Raw genomic sequence first — 25,808 nt, forward strand, 5'->3', positions numbered from 1 at the left:
TCCAGGCTGAAAGAAGCTATAAATATGGCCACGAACCTTTATGTAAGGAAAGTAAATAAAAGCAAGAGAAAAAGGAAACCGATATGGTTCTCCAAGCAAGTGGCTGAGAAAATAAAGGCTAAAGAGTTGGCGTTCCAGAAATACAAAAAAACTCAAGAAAAGGGACACGAGGAGGAATACCGGATGAAACTGAAAGAAGCCAAGAGAGAGATACGTCTGGCGAAAGCGCAAATGGAAGAACAAATGGCTAGAAATGTAAGGAGGGGTGGCAAAATTTTCTTCAGGTATATTAGTGAAAGGAGAATGACTAAAAAGGGAATTGTGAGACTAAAAGATACTGCGAGCTGCTATGTGGATAATGATGAAGAAAAAGCAAATTTGCTAAATAGATACTTCTGTTCTGTTTTCACAGAAGAAAATCCTGGAGAAGGACCGCGATGGACTGCAAAAAGTACAAATGAGATTGAAGTGGATAGAGCACCCTTCACGGAAGAGAGTGTGTATGAACAACTTGAAAAGCTAAAGGTGGACAAAGCCATGGGACCGGATGGGATCCACCCTAGGATATTGAGGGAGCTCAGAGAGGTTCTGGCGGGTCCCCTTAAAGATTTGTTTAATAAATCCTTGGAGACGAGAGAGGTTCCGAGGGATTGGAGATCGGCGGATGTGGTCCCTCTTCACAAAAGTGGTGATAGGGAAGAAGCTGGAAACTACAGGCCGGTAAGCCTCACTTCGGTTATTGGAAAAGTAATGGAAGCGATGCTGAAGGAAAGGATAGTGAATTTCCTGGAAGCCAATAAGTTGCACGATCCAAGACAACATGGATTTACCAAAGGGAAATCGTGCCAAACGAACCTCATTGAATTCTTTGATTGGGTGACAGGAGAATTGAATCAGGGACGAGCTATGGACTTAATCTACTTAGATTTCAGCAAAGCTTTTGACATGGTTCCCCACAGGAGGCTCTTAAATAAACTGGATGGGCTGAAGATAGGACCCGAAGTGGTGAACTGGATTAGGAACTGGTTGACGGACAGACGCCAGAGGGTGGTGGTGAATGGAATTCGCTCGGAGGAGCGAAAGGCGAGTAGTGGAGTGCCTCAAGGATCGGTGCTGGGGCCGATTCTGTTCAATATATTTGTGAGTGACATTGCCAAAGAGTTAGAAGGTAACGTTTGCCTATTTGCGGATGATTCTAAGATCTGTAACAGAGTGGACACCACGGAGGGAGTGGAAAACATGAAAAAGGACCTTTGGAAGCTAGAAGAATGGTCTAAGGTTTGGCAATTAAAATTCAATGCAAAGAAATGCAAAGTGATGCACTTAGGGAGTAGAAATCCACGGGAGACGTATGTGTTAGGCGGGGAGAGTCTGATAGGTACGGATGGGGAGAGGGATCTTGGGGTGATAGTATCTGAGGATTTGAAGGCGACGAAACAGTGTGACAAGGCGGTGGCCCTAGCTAGAAGGTTGTTAGGCTGTATAGAGAGAGGTGTGACCAGCAGAAGAAAGGGGATGTTGATGCCCCTGTATAAGTCATTGGTGAGGCCCCACCTTGAGTATTGTGTTCAATTCTGGAGGCCGTATCTTGTTAAGGATGTAAAAAGAATTGAAGCAGTGCAAAGAAAAGCTACGAGGATGGTATGGGATTTGCGTTACAAGACATATGAGGAGAGACTTGCGGACCTGAACATGTACACTCTGGAGGAAAGGAGAAACAGAGGTGATATGATACAGACGTTCAAATATTTGAAAGGTATTAATCTGCAAACGAACCTTTTCCGGAGATGCGAAGGCAGTAGAACGAGAGGACATGAAATGAGATTGAAGGGGGGCAGACTCAAGAAAAATGTCAGGAAGTATTTTTTCACGGAGAGAGTGGTGGATGCTTGGAATGCCCTCCCGCGGGAGGTGGTGGAAACGAAAACGGTAACGGAATTCAAACATGCGTGGGATAAACATAAAGGAATTCTGCTCAGAAGGAATGGATCCTAAGGAGTTTAGACGAGATTGGGTGGCAAAGCCGTTGGCGGGAGACGGAGATGGTGCTGGGCAGACTTATACGGTCTGTACCAGAGCCGATGGTGGGAGGCAGGACTGGTGGTTTGGAGGCGGGGATAGTGCTGGGCAGACTTATACGGTCTGTGCCAGAACCAGTGGTGGGAGGCGGGGCTGGTGGTTGGGAGGCGGGGATAGTGCTGGGCAGACTTATACGGTCTGTGCCCAGAAAAGGACAGGTACAAATTAAGGTAAGGTATACACAAAAAGTAGCACATGTGAGTTTATCTTGTTGGGCAGACTGGATGGACCGCGCAGGTCTTTTTCTGCCGTCATCTACTATGTTACTATGTTATGTAATGAAGCATTACAAGTCAATGAGTTGATCCAACAAATGACGTTCTTCAAAAAGGTGGTAAATAAACCGTAATAAATTTAAAAAAACATAAATATTTCTCACCTTCCCTTCTCCACCAGGATTAGAACCTCCTTCTTGTCTGAATTTTCCGTCTGAGGGGCCACAGCTATTAAAAAGTAGAAAATAGGGTTAGTAATCGTTTAAACAAATAAAAGATGGAAGGCAGATATACAATGCTAGATATGCTGTATAAACTGTCTGTACATAGAAAATAGGTATCACCTCGAGTTTAAAAACATTACATTACTGTGGCACAGGTACTTACATTCTGTTAGTCATATTCCATTTACACATTGGGGCCGATATTCAGACCACCTGAGCTAGCCCGGTTAACTCCCACGATCGGCGCTAAGCCCAGATATTCAATGCCGGGCCGAATCTGGTGACCCGCATTGAATATTCGGGGTTTTTTTTTGGCCAGTTTAAAGATAACCGGCTATGTCAATATTCAGACATAGCCGGTTATCTTTAAGCCGGCCAAAGACATACCAAGTTTTCACACGGCCACAAATGGCCCCGAAACCCAATTTAAAAATCGGTGAATAGCCGGTTTTATTGGGCGATATAACTGGCTAACTGCTAACTGGTTATCCCCTGATGAATATCGGCAGATAGCCGGTTAAGCGCTAATTAACTGGTCAGCAGCCGTTCTGACTGATAAATAGCACTGAATATCAGGGGGATTGACCTGTATGCTTTTAGATTAGCAGTTCTCACCCTCCTCCTAGCGGTACACCTAACTGGTCTGGTTTTAGGATATCCATAACAAATACACGTGACACACATTTCAATACATGAGGGACTCAGTGTACAGAAATATATCTCATATATTCATGACTGATGCCATAAAAGCCAAACAGAATTAGGAGCCACTGTTCCAGACTCATTCAATTTCACATGCTTACAACACAGTCTAGTGATGTAGTGTATGTACACAATGTGCTAAACTGTGATACTGTCCCCTGAGAAAGCCTCATCCCCATGCTCACTGAGTTCCTGAAGCCTGCGGAGATTCACACTGTCCTCCGCTGCTCCATCCTCCTCTGGGCAGATGAAGAGATGGGATTTCTGCAGCAGAAAGAAGCCCTCCTTCCACTGATTGGGGTTCAGCATGGCCTTGTAGCGCATCTTCCCAACTCGCTGGAATTCATGGACCAAGAGGCAGTGACAACTGAGCGGAGTGAACCACTGGATGGAAGAGAAAAACATGAGGTTACTGGTAGCAAACAGTTAAGGGAAGGATGCAAGTAGGGTTATGACAAGAGTACATCGTAGCACAGAGCAATAGGTTCCAGGCAATTCTTCAAGGCAAGTCTCAAGATATGTCCAGGACTCTGGGACTGAGCAGAATATAATTTTTTTAAATAAATAAAGACTGAGAGTTATGGTCATAAACTGAAAATTTACTACAGCTGTGAAACTTTAAGGGGTTGATATTCAAAAAGATTTAACTGGCCAGAAACAGCTCCTGGCTGGTTAAATCACTTGTTCAGGTCTACCTGGGCATATTCATCGGCACTTCACCGGATAGCGCAACTGAAAATACCAAAGTACAACTAGATGGAACTCTTTACCTAAGAAAGTCCATCAAACTGAAGACTATCTCATATTTCATAAACAACTGAAAACTCATCTGATGAGCTGGGCTCTAACAATAGCAAAACTTAACCTTAAATTAAACTTGCAGAAACAAAAACCATGTCTGTATCCAAATTGCACCCTATGTATTACAAGCATTGTTATCTGATCTAGACTTCAAGTTACTTGTTATTGAATTTTCTTGTATTTGCTCATGTAACTAGAATGGTTTGTAAGTTCCAAATATGTTATAATGTGAGGCACATTGAACTTGAATTCTGTTTGAGATAATGTGGGCTATAAATGTCATAAACAATAATAATAATAATAATAATAATAATAATAATAAAATGTCTGGTCAACACCCAACTCAAAACTGGCTATTTTGGGAGCATTCCAAGGAGGAGTCAGCACTTTACTGGTTAAGTATTGAAATTCTGCACTTAACTGTCCATGCTAACCGCATAAATAGGATGGCTTAAAAGTCAAGTCCGATCTTTATGCTGTTTACAATAGCTGGTTAAGTGTTGAATATTGAACTTAACCAGCTATCTTTTTGCTGGCTCCATAAATCTGAAAATTCAGTGCAGGAGCCCGGACATGACCTAGCACTGAATTTGTGGGGATAACGCCAGTGGCAGTCAGCAAAATGCTGTTTGCCGCTGGCTGAAAATCAGGCCCTATACTCCTAAATTTAGGAGCATAAAAAGTGGATGTCAACAGGGGCAGCTTTAGGGTGGAGAAAAAGTTAGGAGCTTATAACTAATTCTCAGAATTATGCTCCTAACTCTAGGCAAATGAATGGCAGACCTAGGGCCCTGTTTACTAAGCTGTGTTATAGGCGTATTAGCTTCTTTAACACACGTTAACCATGTACGCGTGTTAACTGTGTACATGCCAACAATATCTCTGTAGGTGCCTACATGGTTAGCACGCGTGCTAATTGTAGGCATGTTAAAAATGCTAACGCACCTTAGTAAACAGGACCCCTAAATTTATAAACATAACTTTTAAGCTCTTAAATTAAGGTGAATTTTCAGCTGAAATGCTTCTAAATTTGGCTGAAAATAAAGCACCAATCTAGGAGCCTAACTTAGGAGCCCAAATTTAAGGAGCTCAGCTTTTTTTTTTGAATATCAAGCCTCCTGTTTATAGGTAATGGACTACAGGTTTTACAAACCATAAACAGCAACATGCAGGTGTGAGTGTTGGACTGAGAGGAATTAGAGATGGGGAAAACTTGCTCTAAGCTACTGGGTCTACCTCTGAAACTAATTAAGAATTGGAAAAGATGTGCCTTGCTGTCTTCTTCCCCTTTTTCACTGTGTGCCTCCTGTCTCCCAATCTTACCTTTCCAATGGCACTAGTCCAGGCCTGGAGCATGTCTGTATTGTCTGTTCCAAACTGATACATTCTCTCTGAACACAGAAATATCTCAAACATGTCACGAAACCTGCAAAGCACAAACACATTTTGTTAAGGCAGTAGATGCCCTCCCTTGTCTGAAACTTTGTGGGTTAACTTGAAATTATAAGCGCCCACCAGCTCAGAGATCCACATGCTGAGATTATAAGAGCAGTTCTACAACTGTGTGCCAGCATTTACATGCCCCTTGTGAGCATAAGTGTATAGAAAACTAAACCCTTGTGTATATAAGTGCACTCTTACTTGCAAAAGTGCCAGCTGGGTGCTTAAGCACAATTCTGTAATGGCACATGTAAGTAGCATAATATGTACATGCAAGTGTAAAACCTCCCCTCCCCCTTGTTAAAGTGGTCTAGGCGGCTGCCTAGATTATGCCCAGGATAGATGGACAACAGGGGTGCACACTATTATTTGTTGGGACCAGGGCGGGACTAGGATTTACCTAGCAGGCTGAGTGAGCTCTGCACCAGACTTCACACCACCAGGGCTTTTTTTGAGGGGGTACTGAGTACTGGCACCTTTTCCATTTTCTGGTAAAATTGACCCATGGTCCCCAAGTTTTAATGAAAGAGCTCAGGTTCTACACACCAATTCTGCCTTGTCATAGATTCTGTGACTGGTTGCATGAGGCCTGGCTATTATGGGGTGGGTCCCTCAGTGATTACCCCATCCCTGAAGGGTGGCCTGGCATTTGAGTACCGGCATCTTTTTTGCTAGAAAAAAACACACTGCACTTCACAATTCACACAATGAAGGAGACCACACAAGGTCTTATTGCAGAAAACTGGAACCTTTACTGTCCTTCAACTGATGAGAGTACAACTTTGAATATTTCAATACAGATGGCCAACTATTTACAATAGCTTTCTCCTCTCCTCCAATAAAGCATAAAAATTACAAATAGCTTCTCCTTATTCTCAAACCATTCAAAAGAGTAGTGAGGGCTTGGCTTGGTTTGCACAATTTACTTGCTGTTACTCTTAGATACTATGGCTCTGTAGCAAGGATGTTATAGATTTTAAACAGATCTTTTCTCCTCCTGCCTGCTAAGGATATACGTTGCAGGCTGCCTGAATGTCACCATAGGTACTTTGAAAGACTTCCTCTCTCCTCCTTCCCTGAACTACACAAGGGTGGAAAGGTTCCCCATTCCCCATACCTTCCCACTAAAACATGCCAGCAACTGGGATTTGACTCTGTTCTTTGGTCCTCGAATCCTTGCTCCTTTAGCAAGTGCCTATTAGAGCCAACTCATGGGAGTATGACAGGCTGATTCTGCATTCAGGATTTCTGCATCAGGCTGGTCAGGAGGGATCTCCCTCTTGGAATGGGTAAAAGGCAGGAGACAGAACCCAAGACAAATTTGGCGGGCAAAGAGTGAGCTTATAACACATAGGGGGGGAGGTAAATGCTGCCACCAGACCCTCCTCCAAATTATCCTAAACCTTCCTATTGATCTATCAATTTCCAGAGGCTTCTACCCTCTCTGGAAACTTCTAGTCTGAACATGTGACTTCCTGAAAGATGCTTGAACAGGAAAAAACAACAGGTACACAGAAAGGCCACAACTGAAGCTGGCTCCAAGCTGTCTATCTGCTGAGTAGATAGAAGCATAGAGATGAGAGGTGGAATAAAATGCAGGCAGCTTCTTCCTATTGGCTGTCAAGGCTGCCATAGGACAGCAACGGAAGCACTGACTTATGGCCTGACTTAACTGTGCACAGCATAGAGAATTTAAAACAGCACAAACAGCTGTTAAAATTCTCATGATGTTACACAAGAGGGCGTACATAGGGGTGGAGAATGGGCAGGATATGGGCATGTGTCCCACTTATGCAGATAAATTACAGAATACTTTAAGTTGTGTGAGTACCTGTCTCTTGTACACATTCACAGTTACTCCAGGTCTATGACTGGTGGGTGCATAAATGTAAGGCACACCAATGCTGGGTTATGCTAATCTATTTATATATATAAAACTCACCCTCAACGTTCTATTCTCTGACGTCACTGAAGCCAAGGTTCGTAAGTTCGTGGTGCTGAAGCCACGAAAATCACCCAGTCTCTGGGCCCCGCCCTCGCGTCAAACGTTATGACGTTGAGGGTGGAGCAATTCAGTCACACATCGACGGCGAGCAGGGCGGCGCAATGGTGTCAGTGACGACGAAGGTGCGTTGGTTGGGTGGGGGGGGGGCAGAGGAAAGCCTTGCTAGCGCCCGTTTCATTGGCTCCAGAAACGGGCCTTTTTTACTAGTATTCTATAACAATAAACTGGGTGCACTGATGCCGTTGTAGATTAAGCTTTCATTATGTGGTATCAGTGCATCCACTTATAGAATTGACCCCTATGTGATCGCAGGGTCGAGCACATTGTGATTTACTATTTGAAAACCAGGAGTCTAAAAAATTAATTTTCATGTCTCCTTGGATTCCAGATTTTCTACAATCAGACTGTACAGGAATGAAAGGATTTTAATTACCTCCTGTTCCTCAAAAATTGATATACCTCATAAAGCACAATGTACAAAATGTCTGTGTCCTCATTCACCTCAACGTTAAGTCTGATGTCATCTGATTTTCCACATCATAAACCTTTTGCAGATAAGCATTGGAGCCTAGCGCAAAAAATCCTTCTCTTGACATCATGTGGAAAACAATTTGCAACCTTTTTTCTCAACTGGCAACTCCAGCTGTTGGAGGTAGCTGATAATTTTTATTACGCTGGAACCTTCTGAATGCATGCATATCATCTCATCTTTATGGAAATGCTGCTGTCATTATACAAAGCTGGGTTATATATCCCTATTTCCTAGGCAGTCTGAATTATAATGGATGATACAGTCTGAGATAAGTCACGCAGCACTAGGTAATGCATACCCGTTAGAATAGGTTATTTTGCATACCTTGAGAAGGGGCAGGAGGTTCATGCCTTTGACATACTTATTTCAAACGTTCATGACATTTTTGTAACTATATGTAATGCATAGTGTATATAAAATTGTGATTGTTGAAGAAATTTTATAATTCCCTGTTATATTATAGTAGCTACATTATTGTAACCCACTCTGAGCCCTAATGAGGATTTGGCAAAATATTAGATTAGATAAATAAAAAAGTCCCAAATAGCTGCAAAATCTACGTATTCTGCAGTCATTAATACTAGGCTGAAGCTGAAGTACTAATAGAGGGCAGAGCATTAATTCCAAAGTCAGATAGAACCACTGGTGATCATTTTTGGTTTTAAAAATCTAATTTTCAATTTAGCATTGTCATTGGAACAAAGTCAGGCTTAACAGGCTGATCCAGTACTCTGGAATTGCATCCCAGTCAGGGGTAAATTCTATAAAGCAGCACCTAAATTACGGAGTCACAATGGAACATATGTAGCACCAACAATATAAGGGTGTTAAATTGACCCTAACCTGTCACAGAACACTAATGCAAGGCCAATTAATTACGCCAATCACACTCATAAGTGCTGTTATTCTATTATCTTTAGTGCACAATTACCCCTGGATTCTATATAGCGTGCCTAGAGATCCGCACCGAAATCCAGGCGGATTCTATAACAGTGCACGTAACTTAATTGGTTTAAGCTAATTAGTGTTGATAACAGCACTTAACGAGCAATAATGAGCACTACTTGGCAATAATTAGAATGTACACGCACAACTCGCTAAGCATATTCTGTAACGCACTGTGCCTAACTTCTAACATGCGCAGACAAAAAGGGGCATGGTTATAGGCAGGGAAATGGGCATTTCGTGGGGCTTCTGAAATTTATGCAAATAGTTATAGAATATGGCCCTCTGCACCTAAATCTATGCACCAGGATTTGCACAATGTTTTCATTGGGTAAATGGACATGAGTAGTTTTAGGCGCTGGGATATCAACTAAGTGTATTCTGTATATAGCAGCTAAATCTAGGCACTGCTTATAGAATATACTTAGGGAAAAATGTTTTCCATGTAGATTTTTTAGGCGCCATATATAGAATTCCCCCCCTTGGTGTGTTACTTTAGGCATCATTTATAGAATTGCCTTGTAGGTGTTACTGGTCAATTCTATAACTTGGTGTGTACAGTTTCGCACAACTTGCACACATAACTGGCACCTTAATTGGCATTTATGTGCACAAATGTATTAAGTATTATTCTATAAGGGAGCATGTAAGTGTTACAGCCACTGTTCCCTCTAAACTGAGCAGAAGTCCTCCACCTATAATCCTGCCAGTAGAGGGTGCTGTTTCACTATCACATTCTCAATAGTAAGAGAGAGACAAACTCTGCAGTACTCTGAGGTACCTGCCTGTCTATAGTGATGGAAGATACAATATTGAAGCACACCCCCCACCACCACTGGCAGCAATACAAATACAAGACTCCTGCCCAGCTTAAAGGGAACAATGGTTACAGCACATAAATGCAAGAGGACATACACATGGATGGAGCACGGCCAGGACATTGTGTGTGTCCTACTTATAGAACACTATAAGTCATGCACACTGCATGGCACATTTAAGTGCACTAAATTACACCAGGTATAGACCTGGCCTAAGTGGGCCTGCCTAAAGTAGGCACATCGATGATGACTTACATTACTTGTCTATAATGGATTTTTGGCACTAAGATACTATTATAGAATTGGTACTCAGTGTGCAACATTGAGGTGCCAAGTTACAGAATTGCCCCTTAACATTTATGTGTGTTACATGCCTAAATGTTTAGAATACCAGCATACGCACATGTATTTGTGCACTTATGTGCATATACATATGCCAGCATGTCACCTAAGCGCTAGTCCGCAAATACCTGCTTCTTACATAGCTCATCTTTGCAGGGGGCGTATACAGGGGCAAAGGACAAGTGGGACATAAACAGGGATCCAACTTATGCAACAGAGGACCAAATTCTATATATGGCACTGAAAAAAATGAGCACTAAGCACTATTCTATAAATGGTGCCATTTATAGAATAGCGCCCAGCGGCGGGATCAACACGTAACTTTTAGGAGCAAGGATTTATACCAATTGAAACCTGGTATAAATCCCCGCACTTAAATTAGGCATGGATGTGCCAAATTCGGTAACACTGTATGTAACTTCTTGGATCGCTCATGACCCGCTGATGCCCCTCTCATGGCCCTGCCCCCATTTCAGATCTGCACACTAGAATTTACACACACACACATCTTTATAGAATAGCCCCTAGCAAGATGTGCATGTAAATTCTGATTATTGCCAAGTAGCGTCAATAATTGATTATTAGCACCCAATTATCAGTGCTAATTGGTTCACTATTCAAGCAAATTGCATGCACAAATTGGGTATGTGCCCAAATTTGTGCGTAGAATGTTGTGCGCCATATATAGAAACCAGGAAATAACGTAAGAATCCTGTAAGTTACCTGGGTATCTGCTGCACCTAGTACTCACACTAATACCAGCTCTATGGCTAGTGCAAGTGGTCGCATGTAAATGCTACATGGGTATACACCCGATTATGCTAGTATTCTATCAAGGAAAGCAGGCACCCATTTTTCATTTTAGAATGGGCTCCTACCATGTGCACTCTGGATGGCTAATTCTAGGCTCTTTGTTGTAGAAATACCACCCCCTCCCCCGGAATGCTGGGACTTGCAGACTTTTCTTCTTTTTTTACTTATACTTTAGTAGGAAAAACACCATAATGTAACAGGGATGGTATTAAAACATGGACTGCATTAGTCTATTAAAGCTGACCTGATTCACTACATTATGAACCAGAGAACAGTGTATAGTTGTGTGGAATTCATTTCTAATGCAGTGGAGACTCCTCTGCAATCATAATCAAATAGCAGACTTTGATTTGATGTAAACTCATGGGGAAAAGCATTAAAGGCATTATTTATGTTATAACTGATTATGCAGCCCTGTTCCATTCTGTGATTAGCTTCATGGCTTTCTAGTGAGCAACATATTCGTTGCGACTTTTATTCATATGGTCTGGGTGAACTATACCACATTGTTAAACTGGCTAAACACTCTTGGGATGGGTATTATCTGTTCCTCTGGTGGGTTGTAGAAATGCAGAAAAGAAAAACAACAATAATGCCACCAATACCTTTCCACAGGCGCTGGGCTATGCGTCACATCCAACCTTGTCACACCCAAGCACACAACATCTGATAAATCGATCCTTCCAACTGGCTCATTGCTCTTGTCACTCTCATAGAAGAGGAGGGATCGTTCCAAGGAACACCAGTGTTTATGGAAATCTATGGAAATCAATATGAAACAATCATAAATAATAAATACTGATTGGATTTAATTTATAGGCCCTTTCATAAGAACATAAGATAAGTAATGTTTAAATCCATCCCAGGTCCATCGAGCCCAGCACCTGTCTTTGACAGTGACAGGTTCAGGTCACAAGCACCCAGCAGATCCCCAAAAAATAGACAATCTCTCATAGCTCAATTCAACGGATAAGCTGTCTCAGGTCACCTTGGCTAATAATTTTTAAAAGGCCTTGCTTCCAAGAATTTGTCCAAGGAGAAATTATATCTTACCTAATAATTTTCTTTCCTTTAGTCCTACCATACCAGTTCAGAACTTGTAGGTTATAATCATTGTGGAAGGACAAAAAAAAGCAGATCAATCAAAGAAAATAGTTTATTGAATGACAACCAAATAAACAAATCAGCCCGACACTGGCTGTGTTTCGCCCAACAGGGATGCCTCAGGGGCTATAAAACAAATAGCATAACATTTAAAAACCACAGTTAAAATAATAATAAAGATTATATATAGAGACTGACAAAATATGTAAACTGACAAAATATTTAAAAACTATTTTAAGAAATATGTTACTAAAAAATAGTGTGTTAATACCCATGTATATGAAAACAAGACACCCACCTACACAGTATTCTTTAAAAGTCGAGATGACAACTGAAAAATATGTATATAAATAACCATAAATATATTAAATAAAAGGTAAAAATGTATAAAACGTAAAAAGGACAAATTCAAGAAACTTACAGTTATGGAAGTATATTGATTAATAAAAGTATGTACTAGCTCATAAAAGCAGAAAAAGAAGTTTATATAAGTGCCTCTCTGTATTTTTAAATCAGCTATAATTGACCACAACCCACTAACCTAAAAAGCATTCAATAGCTCCCAAACAGCACATAGATTGAGTATCATTTACCAAGTTCTTCTAAAAGGTGAAAAAAAGAGGGGAAGGCAATATAACAGTACATACTTTTATTAATCAATATATTTTTGATTATCATCATAAAATGATTTTTAAATAAAAAAACCAATAATAGAGAAGCAAAAAGATTGTTAATCGGATTAGTTATTAAATTATTTGGAATAAACATATAATGATAAGAAGAGTCATAATTTAAAATTAAAAAGATGCTGATCTTATTAAAATTGTTTAATCATTACTATTTAGGTCACTATCTTTTATGATTCATTCGGTTCATGCTGTTTTTTTTACTGCATTTTGGAAGATTCATGATTTTAGACTTCCATAACTGTAAGTTTCTTGAATTTGTCCTTTTTACGTTTTATACATTTTTACCTTTTATTCAATACTAGTAAAAAAGGCCCGTTTCCGAAACCAATGAAACGGGCGCTAGCATGTGGTTTTGTGTGTGTGTGTATGTGTCACAGAGTTATTTTGTGTGTGTGTGTGTGAGTGTGTGAGGGTGCGGTGTGTGTGCAGGTTGTTGATGTGTGTCTTTTTTTGTTTTGTTTTGTTTTTTGCTTGGGGGTTGGGGGATGTGCTGTGCTGTGTTGGCAGAGTGGGTTGGATTGGTGTGTGGCTTTGAGGGTGTGTTTCTGTTGTATTGTGTGTGTGTGGTTTTGTCTGTCAAGGAAGTTTGTGGAGGGGGGTCTTTCTGTTGGTGAAATGTAAATGTGGTTGTAGGGGGGTCAGCCTTTGTTGAGTGTTTTTTTTTCCATGTTTTTTTTTGTGTTGTGCTGAGGCAGCAGTGCTGTTTTAGATGGGCGGAAGGTACAGGAGCACGTTCTTTGTCTGTCGGTATTTTTTGGCCGTTTCAGGGCTGCTGTAGGGGAATGCTGGAAGAGAAATGTGCTGTTGGAAGCAGCGCCATCTTTTTCCATTGGGCTGGGGTTCTGGGCATCCTGGAGGTGGGTGACGGCTTGCCTGAGGACGGGGATGGTTGTTTTAAGTTGGCGGAAGGGAGAAGAGCACGGTCTCGGGCCGTCGGGGGGTGATCCGGTATGTTTGGTTCATTTCAGGCCAGCTGCAGGGGAATGCTGGAACATTTATGCGCTGCAGGAATCAGCGCCGTCTTTTTCCGGGTGCTCGGGGAATCCCCGAGGTGGGAGACAGCTTGCCTGAGGCTGGGGATGGTTGGGCACGTCCTTGGCCGCTTCGGCAAAAGGGGAAGAGGAAGGGGGTGGGGAGTTACCTGTAGCCGCCTGAGAAACCATGTATTCTTTGTTTGTTTTGTATTATTAGTTTGCATTTCTGTTGAAGAAAGAGTGGATGCCTTTCGAATGATGGAGGTGGTGCGTCGGTGCGTGGTTGTTTCGTTAGTTTGGCAGCCAGTCTCCAGCGATTCCTAGGCAGGGAAGGAGTACTCCTCCCCCTTCCTTGGTCGCTGTTTGCTGCTGGCTGGGTCGCGGGTAATCCTTCCAGCTGGGCCTCAGCTTGTCCTGTTCGCCCACATCCCAGATGGTGACGGGCACGTTGTTTTCCGGCTCCTCTGACTCCATGTCAAGCGATCCCAAATATAGTCTGTGCTATAGGCCCTCTGGCACTCTTCAGTACTGGCATTAGGCATTTTAAAAATTCTCCCTCCCCCCCCCCCCCCCGGTCTATTTTTGCACATACCCACAGCAGGAATATTCTTCTCTCGTTCCAGCGGTGTTTCTGTGCTCTCCGTGCTGCACAGATAATGAGCCATTCTGCTGGGGAATGCTCCTCCCTTATTGTCACGTAGTTTCCTCTGATTGGTCCATCTTACGTTGCCTAGTGTTGCCTGGGAACGGTGTTGTGATGGTCCTTTGTGTTTCAGAATGTTGAGGGTTTTTTTTCTGATTGGTTCATCATGTGAGGGCGGGGCAGAAAGACATGGTCAGTGTTGTGGCTTCACCACCATAAATCCATGAACCCTTCAGTGAGTGACTGAGTGACTTCAGAACGTTGTCTTCAGAACGTTGAGGGTGAGTTTTATTATAGTAGATATTTATGGTTATTTATATACACATTTATCAGTTGTCATCTCGACTTTTAAAGAATACTGTGTAGGTGGGTGTCTTGTTTGTTTTATATTCAACATTTTTTTGCCTATAATAATTATTAATGTCTATAAATGATATTAATATCTTGAGGATTCACAAATATGTTCATTAATATTATCTTCAGTGTTAATTATTGATGTGGGATATTAACATCTGTATTATGTAGTCTCTATGTATAATAATGCCATTTTTGTTATTGAGTATGTATATCATCAATTTTCATATTTTTATATACATGGGTATTAACACACTGTTTTTAAGTAACATAATATATTTCTTAAAATAGTTTTTAAATATTTTGTCAGTCTCTCTATATAATCTTTATTATTATTTTAACTGTGGTTTTTAAATGTTATGTTATTTGTTTTATAGCCCCTGACGCAGCCCTGTTGGCGAAACACGGCCAGTGTCGGGCTGATTTGTTTATTTGGTTGTCATTCAGTAAACTATTTTATTTGATTGATCTGCTTCTTTTTGTCCTTTCATCTTGGAGTTTGCAGATCGTTTGCCTTGCTGTTTTCTTGGACCCTCCCTTTTGGTTATAATCATTGGCCAGCAGATGGAGACAGAAAATAGTTCTCTGTGATTCACCCAAGTGTATTGTGCAAGCATAGAACACTCAGTATTTTGAATGACAAAGCAATAGAGCAGGTACAAATAGTTCAGGGTGAGTGCCTCAGTCATTGGGGATACACACCAATGAGGCATCACTGAAATGAGCAAGGTCCCAAACTGCAGCTGTAGCTGAAGCTAGTACAGACCCCCAACAAAAGAGTGAGCAGTTGACATACAGAAATTGAAGTGCGCTGCCATAGAACTCTGTACCCTGAAGTAGATGTTATAGAAGTCAAGTAATACAGAGGTCCCAAACTGAAGCAGGAGGAGGCACCCTCTTTATAAACAGAGCTCTCAAGGTGAGTAGGAGCTAATGCCAAAAAGAATCACAGAGTTCTACAAAGAAAGGCATAAGTGCCTAAAAAAAACTTCAAAGAAAAATCCCCAAGTACGGTATCATATCTAATGTAATGGAGAGAAGGAGAACCCTCTGTAAAAGAAGGAAAAGTTGACAGAATCTAGAAGTGTGGGCTTCTGGATTGGTATGGTAGGGCTAAAAAAAAAAAAGAAAATTATCAGCTAAGATATTAATTCTTCTTCCTTAGCATCCTACCATACCAGTCCAGAACTTGTGGGATATAACAAAGGGTTCACACATAGGGCAGGAGAGTAAACTGTAGTCCACGAAATTAAAGCAAAAAGAATGTGTTGGCCAAAGGACTGAAAAGCCAAGGCTCAACAGACAGTGAGAGACCTAGAGAGCAAGGGCATAGAGACCTAAAGACAGAATAAATAGAGACCACTAAAGTATGGGTGACAGTGAGAGGCTGCAAGGAATAGACACAGTGAAATCAGAACACAATTAAAACTGAGTATGGAAGCCTCTGATACTGCAAGGGTACAGTATGACTGAGAGTGCAGCATGAAACACAGATGAGAATGTTAGAGGAAGGTAACTCAAAAACTAGAGGCTGAAGTATAGTCGAAAAAAGAAAGCCCAAGCACAGCACCCACCAGAGATTGAAAATGTAGCTAAATCTGCAAGATTAATTAATAGCTAATACAGGGATTGTGAGGCTGAAGTCATTCAGCAAGAAAGATGGAAAAAAACAGAGATGGAATGATACGTTCCTCAACTGGTTCCAGGCCTTTGCGGCCGATTCGCCGACGAGGCATGGTCCGGCAGAGATAGCCGGCTATTTTGGATGTGGTTTCTCCAGGATGGGTCTGTTTCTGTTTCCTATTTCTGGCAGCTGTCATCTTGGTTGGATCAAGGACAGCAGCCATCTTGGCTGGCTCAGGAGGGGGCAGCCATCTTGTATACAAGAACAGGAAGGACGCCCATATTTGGGCATTGTGCTACTCTGCTGAATGGGGCAGCCATCTTGGATCAGCTGCACATGTTTGAGACTGATTCCTACCCTATTTAAAGCCCTGCCTCCAGTCCTTCGTTGCTTCGGCCTCAATTGTGTTTGAGGTCCACACCGGTGCTCCTTATCTTCAGTTCCAGTGTTCCAGACCTCGGCTTGTTTCCCGGACCTCGCTTGTTTTGCTGCCTGCCTAGACCGTGGACTGTTTTGGACTACTCTTTGCCCTACAGATTTTCCAGGCTTTTGGACTGTGTCTGTTTGCCTGCCTGTCTGGTCAGTGGTCGTGCAACCCCGCCGGTTCCAGATGTCCTGGTGGCCACCTGCAGCTGGGAGCTCAACTCCTGGTGAATGGTGGTCGCTTCCCAGGTGAAGCTAGGGGTTGTCTGGCTGCCTGACCGAGTGCGGTGTCACTCCATCTCTGCCGTGCTCAGTCGAGGCACAGGGGCTCACTACTACCAGGTCATAACAGGAATAACAAATGACAAAAACATGCTGAATCATAGATAGTAACCGGAAGAAGTATTGCTGAAAGGTGAAAAGAGAAGAACTGATTCTGTGTGGTGATGCCCAGAGTTTAAACGTAATCGATATGGTGAGATGAAGCCCAGCTAACTCTGTATGGTGAAGCCCAGCTGATTCCATGTGGGGAAGTCTAACTGATTCCATGTGGCGGAATCCGGGTAATTCCATGCAGTTAAGTCTAGCTGATACTGATCTGAATATGAGTAGTTAAGCTGCAGACTCAATGTGGTTAAATGCAGCTGATACTGAGAGATTGAAACCATTAGACTGTGTGAGCAAGATGCTAGGAGAGTGAATGAGAAGCATACCAGATGAATGTGCGAGCATCCCACCAGGAGGTGGTGTGCAGCATTCCTGGAGATGGTGTGAGCAGCATGTGAGGAGTTGTCTGTAGCAGCATGACAAGAGATGGCTGTAACAGCATGTTAGGAGATCACGGTTGCAACATGCCAGCAGCATGCCAAGAGATGGTGTCAGCAGCACATCAAGAGAAGGTGCCAGCAGCATGCTAGAAGAAGGTGCCAACAGCATGCTAGGAGAAGGTGCCAACAGCATGTCAAGATGATGGAAATAGCCTTCAGGTGCCTGTGTAACAGCATACCACATGATTGTGCAAATAGCATGCCAGGATTGTGCGAATAGCAGCTCTACTGAGTTTTAGGACAGCCGCGCAACTGATTGTGAGAGCAGTAGACTAACTTACAAGGTTAGCAGTAGATTAACATAAACTGTGAGCAGTGGTTCAGGTAATTCTCTGAACTGGTCAGGTGATTCTGGAAGAAGACATCTAGTTGATCACGTGAGCAGAAACCAAACAAACTGGTCATGTGAGCATACATGAAGGGACCTGTGAAACTGATTCTGTGAGCAGCAGCTCAATCGATTCAGAAGCTGTCTACCTGAATCCTTGAGCAAGAGAGCAGCTGACTCAAGTTTAAAGTTTATTAGGATTTACTAATCCGCCAGTTGGGAATACCATCTAAGTGGCTTACAATTTCAGACAGCAGGAAAGTAGACGATTCTATGAGAAGCAGAGTAGCTGAATCTCTGAGCAGTTTATTTCTGTGATTAGTAGAATTTCTATTTCTGTGAATAGGAGATCAGTTGCTTCAGTGAGCCACAGACTAGCTGCTTCTGAGAGTGGAAAACCAGATGAGAGACCTAGCCGATTCTGGAAGGTGATAAATAGCCAAGTCAGGGAAGATGCCCAGGTTATTCTAGGTAGTAAAGAGTAGCTAGGACGCTCAGAGAGCTAAGCCATTCCAAGACTGAAAGGATAAACAAAATTGACCCCATCAGGGAAAGGGTAGCCAACTAAATTGGCTAGAATAAGTGGAGCCCAATCTGCAAGGTAAAACATTACTGACTTGGGAACTATGCCTGGCTAATCTTGCTAGGGGATAGCCAACTGTGTGGGAAAGAGCAGAAATCTAAGCAGGCTCTGAAAGAAATGCATAGTTGAAACTATGAGGTTAAAAAGAGCTGACCTAGAGAGGGTAACCTCAACTGTAAGGGAAAAACAAGTTCTGCTGAAAGGAACTTGAAAAGTAAGGATTGGGAATCCTGGGAAAGCAAACCTAGTGGACTACAAGAAGCGAGATACATCTTAAGTTGAGAGGATAGGCTCCAGGGAAATTTGTCAAATAAAACATAACAGCCAGTGCCATTCCAGAAAAGTACCTGATGCTGTAAGAGAAATATGAGGTCACTCCTGAATGAAACACAGACCTTGCCGAGAGAGAAACATAGAACAGGCAGTATGAAAGGTCATTGAAGCCTACTTGAAGCCAGGCCAGTAGGACAGACTGGCTATGAGGCTGATAATGATGCTCAATAAAAGATCACAAATGGTCCCCAGACTTAACGAGAGAATTAAACATAGAGAGCCTCCCAAGTCAATACCAGGAAGTCACCTGAATTTTGCCAAGACCTAAAGTCAAGGGTCTGTATAAAAGAAAATATAGAAAACAACTTGAAAGTCAGTGACAAGATGCCAGGAACAGAAACTATAAAGAGTGGCTGAAACAAACAACTGCCAGCAAAGTACTGCTGCAGAGCAGGAGAAAATGATGGAGCCAAATGGTAGATTGTGGCAGAAAAGGCAACAAGCACATATCTCCATTGTTGGAAGCACCAAAAGCACTCCAGTATGAGTAACTAAAAGAGAATGGTAGAGTTTTCTGAAATAAAACCAGAATAGCAGATGCTGAAAAGAATGAATGTTTGCCTATTAGGAATGGTGAGCTTCCCTGCCCTGAAGCTGGTCAGCCCAGAAACAAAGCGTTCCTTGCTCGAAGCCACAAACAAGCTATACATGCAGGCCTAACAAAGGCAAAGGCATAAACACCACCACTGTGACAAAGTGTGTGAAAGAGAGTAGCCTAGTGTTTAGTGCAGTAGACTTTGATCCTGGGGAACTGAGTTCGAATCCCACTGTAGCTCCTTGTGACTCTGGGCAAGTCACTTAACCCTCCATTGCCCCTGGTACAAAATAAGTACCTGAATATATGTAAAATAAATCACAGGTTCACTACTACTTGTTGGCTGTCTCCTGAAGAAGAGTCTTGGCATCCCAGGGAAGGGGGTGGTAGAGATACCACAACTCTGATTTTGAAATCCCATCTTTTCAGGTTCATAAGCCATGCAAGGCACCTCCAACTCAACTGAAGTCCAGGCATAACTAGCTCAGGAAAAGAAGTCCAGTACGCCCCCTCCCCACTCAACTGAAACCCAGTTGTGAAACTGGGTCAGGAGAACAAGCCTAAAAAGGCACCCCAACTCAACTGAATACCAGTTTAAACATTGTCCAGAAGATTAAGAGTAAAGGCACTCATAGCTCAACTGAAAACCAGCAAAACAACCAGCTCAGGAGCTGCATGGTTAGTTTGTCATCCATCTTCTGGAGACCGAGAAATACTGAGTGTTCCATCCTTGCATGGTACCTTTGAAGGTTGAATCATAAAGAACTGCCTTCATTCTCTATCTACATCTGCTGGTCAATGGACATAATCCACAAGTTTTGGACTGGTATGGTAAAATGCTAAGGAAACCTTTTTTGCACCCTTTTACATTAGTAACCTTGACTATGTCTTCTGGTAACAGAATCCACAGCTTAATTATGTGCTGTATAAAAAAATATCTTCTATAATTTGTTTTCAATCTGCTGGTTGTTAATTTCATGCACTATATCCTCCTGTGTTGTATGAAAAATTCAATAACCGTTCCCTATTTAACTGTTGGACTCCACTCTGGATTTTTATAAACTTCTATCATATCCCCACTCAATTGTCTTTTCTCCAAGCTGAAAAGCCCTAAGTTGTTGACCTTTTTTCATAAGAGAGGTGTTCCATCCCCTTCATCATTTTATTGCCTGTCTCTGGACCTTTTCTAATTCCAATATATCCTTTTTGAGACTGGATGATCAGAACAGCACATAATACTCAAGGTGTGATTGTACTGTGGACCTATACAGAGGGTCTAATTGATATTCTAAGATTTCTTTCCATCCCTTTTATAGTGATCCTTAACACCCTGTTTGCATTTTGTGGCAGCTGTGGTACACTGTTCTGAAATTTTCAGTGTATTCTCCAGAACAACTCCAAGACCGTTTTCCTGTAGTAATTTCTAAGTTGGAACTCACCATTTTTTAAAATTTGTGGTTGGGATTACTTCTCCCTATTTGCACCTGACCACATTAAATTTCATTTGCCAGTGAGATGCTCAATCTCTTAACCTCAAAAGATCCTTCTGCAGTACCTCACAATCTTCTGCTGTTTTATTATTAGCTTTTTCCACAATCATGTTTTGTTGTCCCTTTCTCTATATATATTTTGTTTTTCCTTCTAGGCAATTTCTTATATTCTGATCAATAGTTCTTTCGCTATCAATTTCACACAATTCCTATTTTTAATATTATTTGGATGTAGCTAACTTCTTTTCTGTAGTACCGTGTTTCCCCGAAAATAAGACACTGTCTTATATTAATTTTTGCCCCCCAAAATGCGCTAGGTCTTATTTTCAGGGGCTGTCTTATTTTTCGGGGAAACATCAGGGTTGGATCGGGGTTGGCCCGCCCACCCTCCATCGCTCCCGGAACTAACCTTAAATGCCTCCTTTCACCTTCGCAGCAAGCAGCAGCAGAGCAGGCCACTCCTTCCTTCTGTGTCCCGCCCTCGCCTGACGTAACGTCCGCGAGGGCGGGGCACAGAAGGAAGGAGAGGTCTGCCCTGCTGCTGCTTGCTGCGAAGGTGAAAGGAGGCATTAAAGGTTAGTTCCGGGAGCGACGGAGAGTGGGTGGAGGGGGGGCCCGGCGACCTCGGGTGGGGGGGTGGGGGCGGCCTTGTCCGGCTCTCGGCGGCCCTGCTTTCAAACAAAAATTTGCTAGGTCTTACTTTCGGGGGAGGCCTTATATCTACCAATTCAGGAAAACCTCTACTAGGTCTTATTTTCTAGGGATGTCTTACTTTCGGGGAAACAGGGTAGTTCAAGGCAATTTACATCCAGATACAGTAGGTATTTCTTTGTCCTTTAAGGCTCATAATCTAAGTCTGTACCTAAGGCAACAGAAGGCAAAGTGACTTGCCGAAGATCGCAAGGAGTGTCAGTGGGATTTGAACTCTGGCTTCCCTGGGTCTTAGCCAGATGCTCTAGCCATCAGGGGCAGCAGAACACCTTTTTGGTTGGAGAGGCTAAACAAACCAATCTCCAGCCATGTTCCCAAGTTGCTTATGCTGTTTTGTACAAAATATTGCGGGGCAATGACCCCAGTAGCCCACCCCATTCTACTCCCCATACCTCTTTTTTTGTAATACTCTCATTTCCTGCCACAATTTCTCCAATATACTTCAATTCACTTATAATATCTTTCCATTCTTCCTCATCTCTATGACTATCTTTAAAAGACTAACTTAGTACAGCCAGGTTCACTTGGTCCCTTATACTAGGAAATTTATTTGGAAATAGGATCTTGTTTATTTAAAATGGTTTATGGTTTGTTAGATTTAATATGCTGCTTTTCCTCAAAAGATAACAAAGTGGTGTACAATAATCAATAATTATGTCTAAAGGAAAGGAACACCATTAATCATAGGAAAGGAGAAGGACAGGAGAACACATCTAGAAAGAAGTGGAAAGGGCCACTGCCAAAAATTAAAAGTAGGGAAGAAAGAGGGATCGTGGAGGTTAGCGGACCCTCAAGCCTTCATTGTCATCCAACTGCATTGCATACCAAAAGCTTTCTGAAATAGGTGGGTCTTCAGGAAGAATCTGGATTTAAGGTAGGAAGAAACTGAGAACATTTCCCACTGTCTGATGGTCTCCTCTGGCTTTTAGATTCTTTTCTCCTGCCTGAACTGGCTCTGTCTGTCTATGCAGATAATAGCATATTATCTTAGTCTTTGTAATACTTTTTCTGACCCTGTACCTTCAGCCTTCCTTCTTTCCCATATTCATTCTGAGGTCTTAACCACTGTCTACTCTATGCACCCTTCTGTGATCCAGGCATACCATCTTTTGTCTTCTTGGTGGTTGCAAGCTTGGTAATAGCTGCTGTCTTGTAGAGATACCCACAAATCACCACAGGTTGCATTATTTCATCATATACTCTAGTCTGGTCTGTATCGTCAGAGGTTTGGTTTTCTGTAAAACACAGGCAAAAATGTTATGAGGATTTTCCTTAGTACATGACATTATATCTCAAATTCTACTGAAGAGCAATTATGGAACAGTCCTTGGACAGATATCAATGATCACATTGTAACACTGTATAAAATCAGAGGAGCCAATATTCAAAATGACTCATGCAGTCAGCATCGGATACTGGTTACACAAGTCTAAGGCTAGGGATAGAATTTATATAGAGAGCGGTGGTATCCAGTCATTCTTCATATTACTTATTCATCCAAATATGAATGCAGAAATAACAGGGATTATTTTATATGAATGAGTTATGTGGAGGGTAATTTTATAACAGGCCATCTAGGTTCCTATTTTGAGATTATATTTTAAAGACCCATAGAAGCCTATTTGTCTTTATAAAATACCAGCTTAGGAGCTGGTCTAAATGTAAGTGGGTGAAGTGCAAACGTAGCAACTGTAAACTCCAGCCAATAACCTATTAAAAGAACATGGAACCTCATACCCACTTTGATAAGGATCTGTCCATTAATCCTGGCCACTATAACAAATTCTAGTTCTGACCATAACTAGACCAAGACAGGATAAAAATAATTCATACATCATACTTTAAAATACCTAAGGGGTCCTTTTTGTAAGCTTCATTATGCACTATCCATCGGATGCTATATATCATGCCTAGTGTTCTATGCCAAAATCCACGCTTATTCTATAAAATCACATGTAACTTAATTGACTTAACAATCCAATCAGCATTTTAACAGCACTTAGCAAGCAATAATGAGCACTAATTGACAATAATTAGAATTTATATGCATAACACGCTAAGCTTATTCTGTAACGCACAGTGCTTAAATTCTAATGCATGGCGCCAAAAAAGGACGTGGTTAAAGGTGGGGAAAAGGGCATTTTGTGGGCATTCCAAAATTTACACGCACTGTTATAGAATATGCCCCTCTGTGCCTAAATCTATGCGCTGGTATTTATTCCATGTTTCCCTTAGTGTAAATGGATGCACATAGTTCTAAGCTCTGGGATATCAACTAAGTGTATTCTATATACTGCGCCTAAATCTAGGCTCCACTTATAGAATACATTTAGGCAGAAATTTATTCTGAGCAGATTTTGTAGGCGCCATATATAGCCCTATGCATAATTAGCACATTTACATTAGCATACACTAACTAATTAGTGCAGAAATACTGTATGAGCACTTACTGCCTACAAAATGGGTGGCAGTAAGTGCTTATGTGGAAATTTTTTTTGTGGGAATGGGAAACGGAAGGGGATAGAATTTGATATACAGCCTAATGTATGAAGTATGGAGTGGAGGAGTAGCCTAGTGGTTATAACACCGGTCTTGACATCCAGAGGTGGTTGGTTTAAACCCCACTGTTGCTCCTTGAGATCTTGGGCAAGTCACTTAACTGTCCATTGACTCAGGTACAAAATTAGATTGCAAACCCTTCAGGGACAGAAAATACCCAGTGTGCCTGAATGTAACTCACCTTGAACTACTACTGAAAAAGATGTAAGCAAAATCCAAATAAATAATGGCAGCATTAGCACATGACTATTAATAGAGAAAATCACCCATTTTATGGATAATGCAAAAACGGCCTTAGCGTATGGGAAAGACCCGCTAAGGACACACTAAGGCCACTTAGTTCCATGGGATTGCCAGTCTGATGGAATTTATGAAAATATCATTTTCTGAGCCTAGCAAATGTTCAGGTGAGTATGTCTTAATGAACTTGTTCATCTATATGGTGCTATTCCCCTATATGGACTTGTGTATCATAGGAGCCCTTTTACTGAACTGTGGTAAATTTTGCACTTACTGAACATTTAACACAGAAATTAATATGCAGTCAGGCAGCACAGCACACATACCACGTTACACTATCAAGCACTACTTGTACAGTGGTGCAGGCCCAGAAAACAATTGTGCACCACAGACAAGGAGATGCTGCCTCCCTTAGCTCTGATCCCCCCTTTTGTACATCTGCCCCCCAGATATAGCAACCCTTCTGATCCCCACAAATCAAAAATGTCCCAGACCCCCAAAGTCTGACTCTACTGGGGGGGTTCTATGGTGGTGCAGAGGTCCCCAGATAGCATCTAAGCCCCAGGACTCAGGACTGTGTCATGATCCAAAATGGCCTCCATGACTTCTAGTGGTAGTATGTTTGGCTGTGCTATTGGCAATCCTGACAGCTAGCGCACAGAAATGACCCATGTGCTAGCTATCACAGCCAGCCACTCCTCCATCCACCCAAGTCACATCCAGAACCATCATACTCCCACGTTTAAGCAGCTAATGGAACATGTTTAATGCAAAGGCTCCTGTTTTAATGCAGTTGACAGTAGTGCAGGCCTGAACTTTTATTAACGATTCTAAAACCCCCACGTTAGCTGTTAAATGCAGCTTAGTAAAAGGGCCCCATAGTCAAAGGTTTAAACTACCTGCGTACTTTGTGACTTCACCCATGCTCTGCCCAAACTCCTCCCCCATGCATACTTACACTTGGGACGAGTAGAAGTACATGCCTACTTGTCATAAAGTTATGCTGGCGTTTTGAGTGGTCAGGCATGGACTGACAAGGTATCTTTATGCAGTCCGTGTTCTACTGAATATTGCACCCACTATGTCTACAAACACCAGCATCAGTGAACAAAGCATTCTGATTTAGTCAAAATAAAGCTACAACAACATTCTGCTGGAACTGTGTCACCATCAAGAGTTCCAATAAACCCTTTTCAAGAATATTTATTTTCTTAAATCTCATCCCCACAGGTACCTACAATATATGAATAAGGCAACAAAGGCATAGAAACAAACTTTATTCATCTCAAGTCAAGAGCTGCGTACGACTGGTAGCGCTATAGAAATGATTTGTAGTAGTAGTAGTAGTATTGTAACACTGACAGAGGTTATCTAAGGGCCCCTTTTACAAAGGTGTGCTACCGATTTTAATGCACGCTAAAAAAAGTGCACTCTAAAAATGCCAGAGCACCTTTGTAAAAGACCTCCTAAATTTA

The 25,808-nt window shown here is 42.0% G+C and overlaps 1 protein-coding gene across 3 annotated transcripts in view; it reads right to left on the reverse strand.

The window, feature by feature from the left end:
* ARAP3 (ArfGAP with RhoGAP domain, ankyrin repeat and PH domain 3) overlaps positions 1 to 25,808 on the reverse strand; it is a 218,876-nt gene that overhangs the window by 79,244 nt on the left and 113,824 nt on the right. For all 3 annotated transcript variants that reach the window (XM_030211196.1, XM_030211194.1, XM_030211195.1), the window contains 5 exons: positions 22,638 to 22,769; positions 11,522 to 11,675; positions 5,345 to 5,447; positions 3,406 to 3,604; positions 2,459 to 2,522 (listed from right to left, as the gene is read on the reverse strand). In XM_030211196.1, coding sequence (XP_030067056.1) covers positions 2,459 to 2,522; positions 3,406 to 3,604; positions 5,345 to 5,447; positions 11,522 to 11,675; positions 22,638 to 22,769 — 652 coding nt within the window. The remainder of the gene's footprint in view (positions 1 to 2,458; positions 2,523 to 3,405; positions 3,605 to 5,344; positions 5,448 to 11,521; positions 11,676 to 22,637; positions 22,770 to 25,808) is intronic.

The sequence above is a fragment of the Microcaecilia unicolor genome, chromosome 8 (genome assembly GCF_901765095.1).
Source record: "Microcaecilia unicolor chromosome 8, aMicUni1.1, whole genome shotgun sequence".
Lineage (NCBI taxonomy): Eukaryota > Metazoa > Chordata > Amphibia > Gymnophiona > Siphonopidae > Microcaecilia > Microcaecilia unicolor.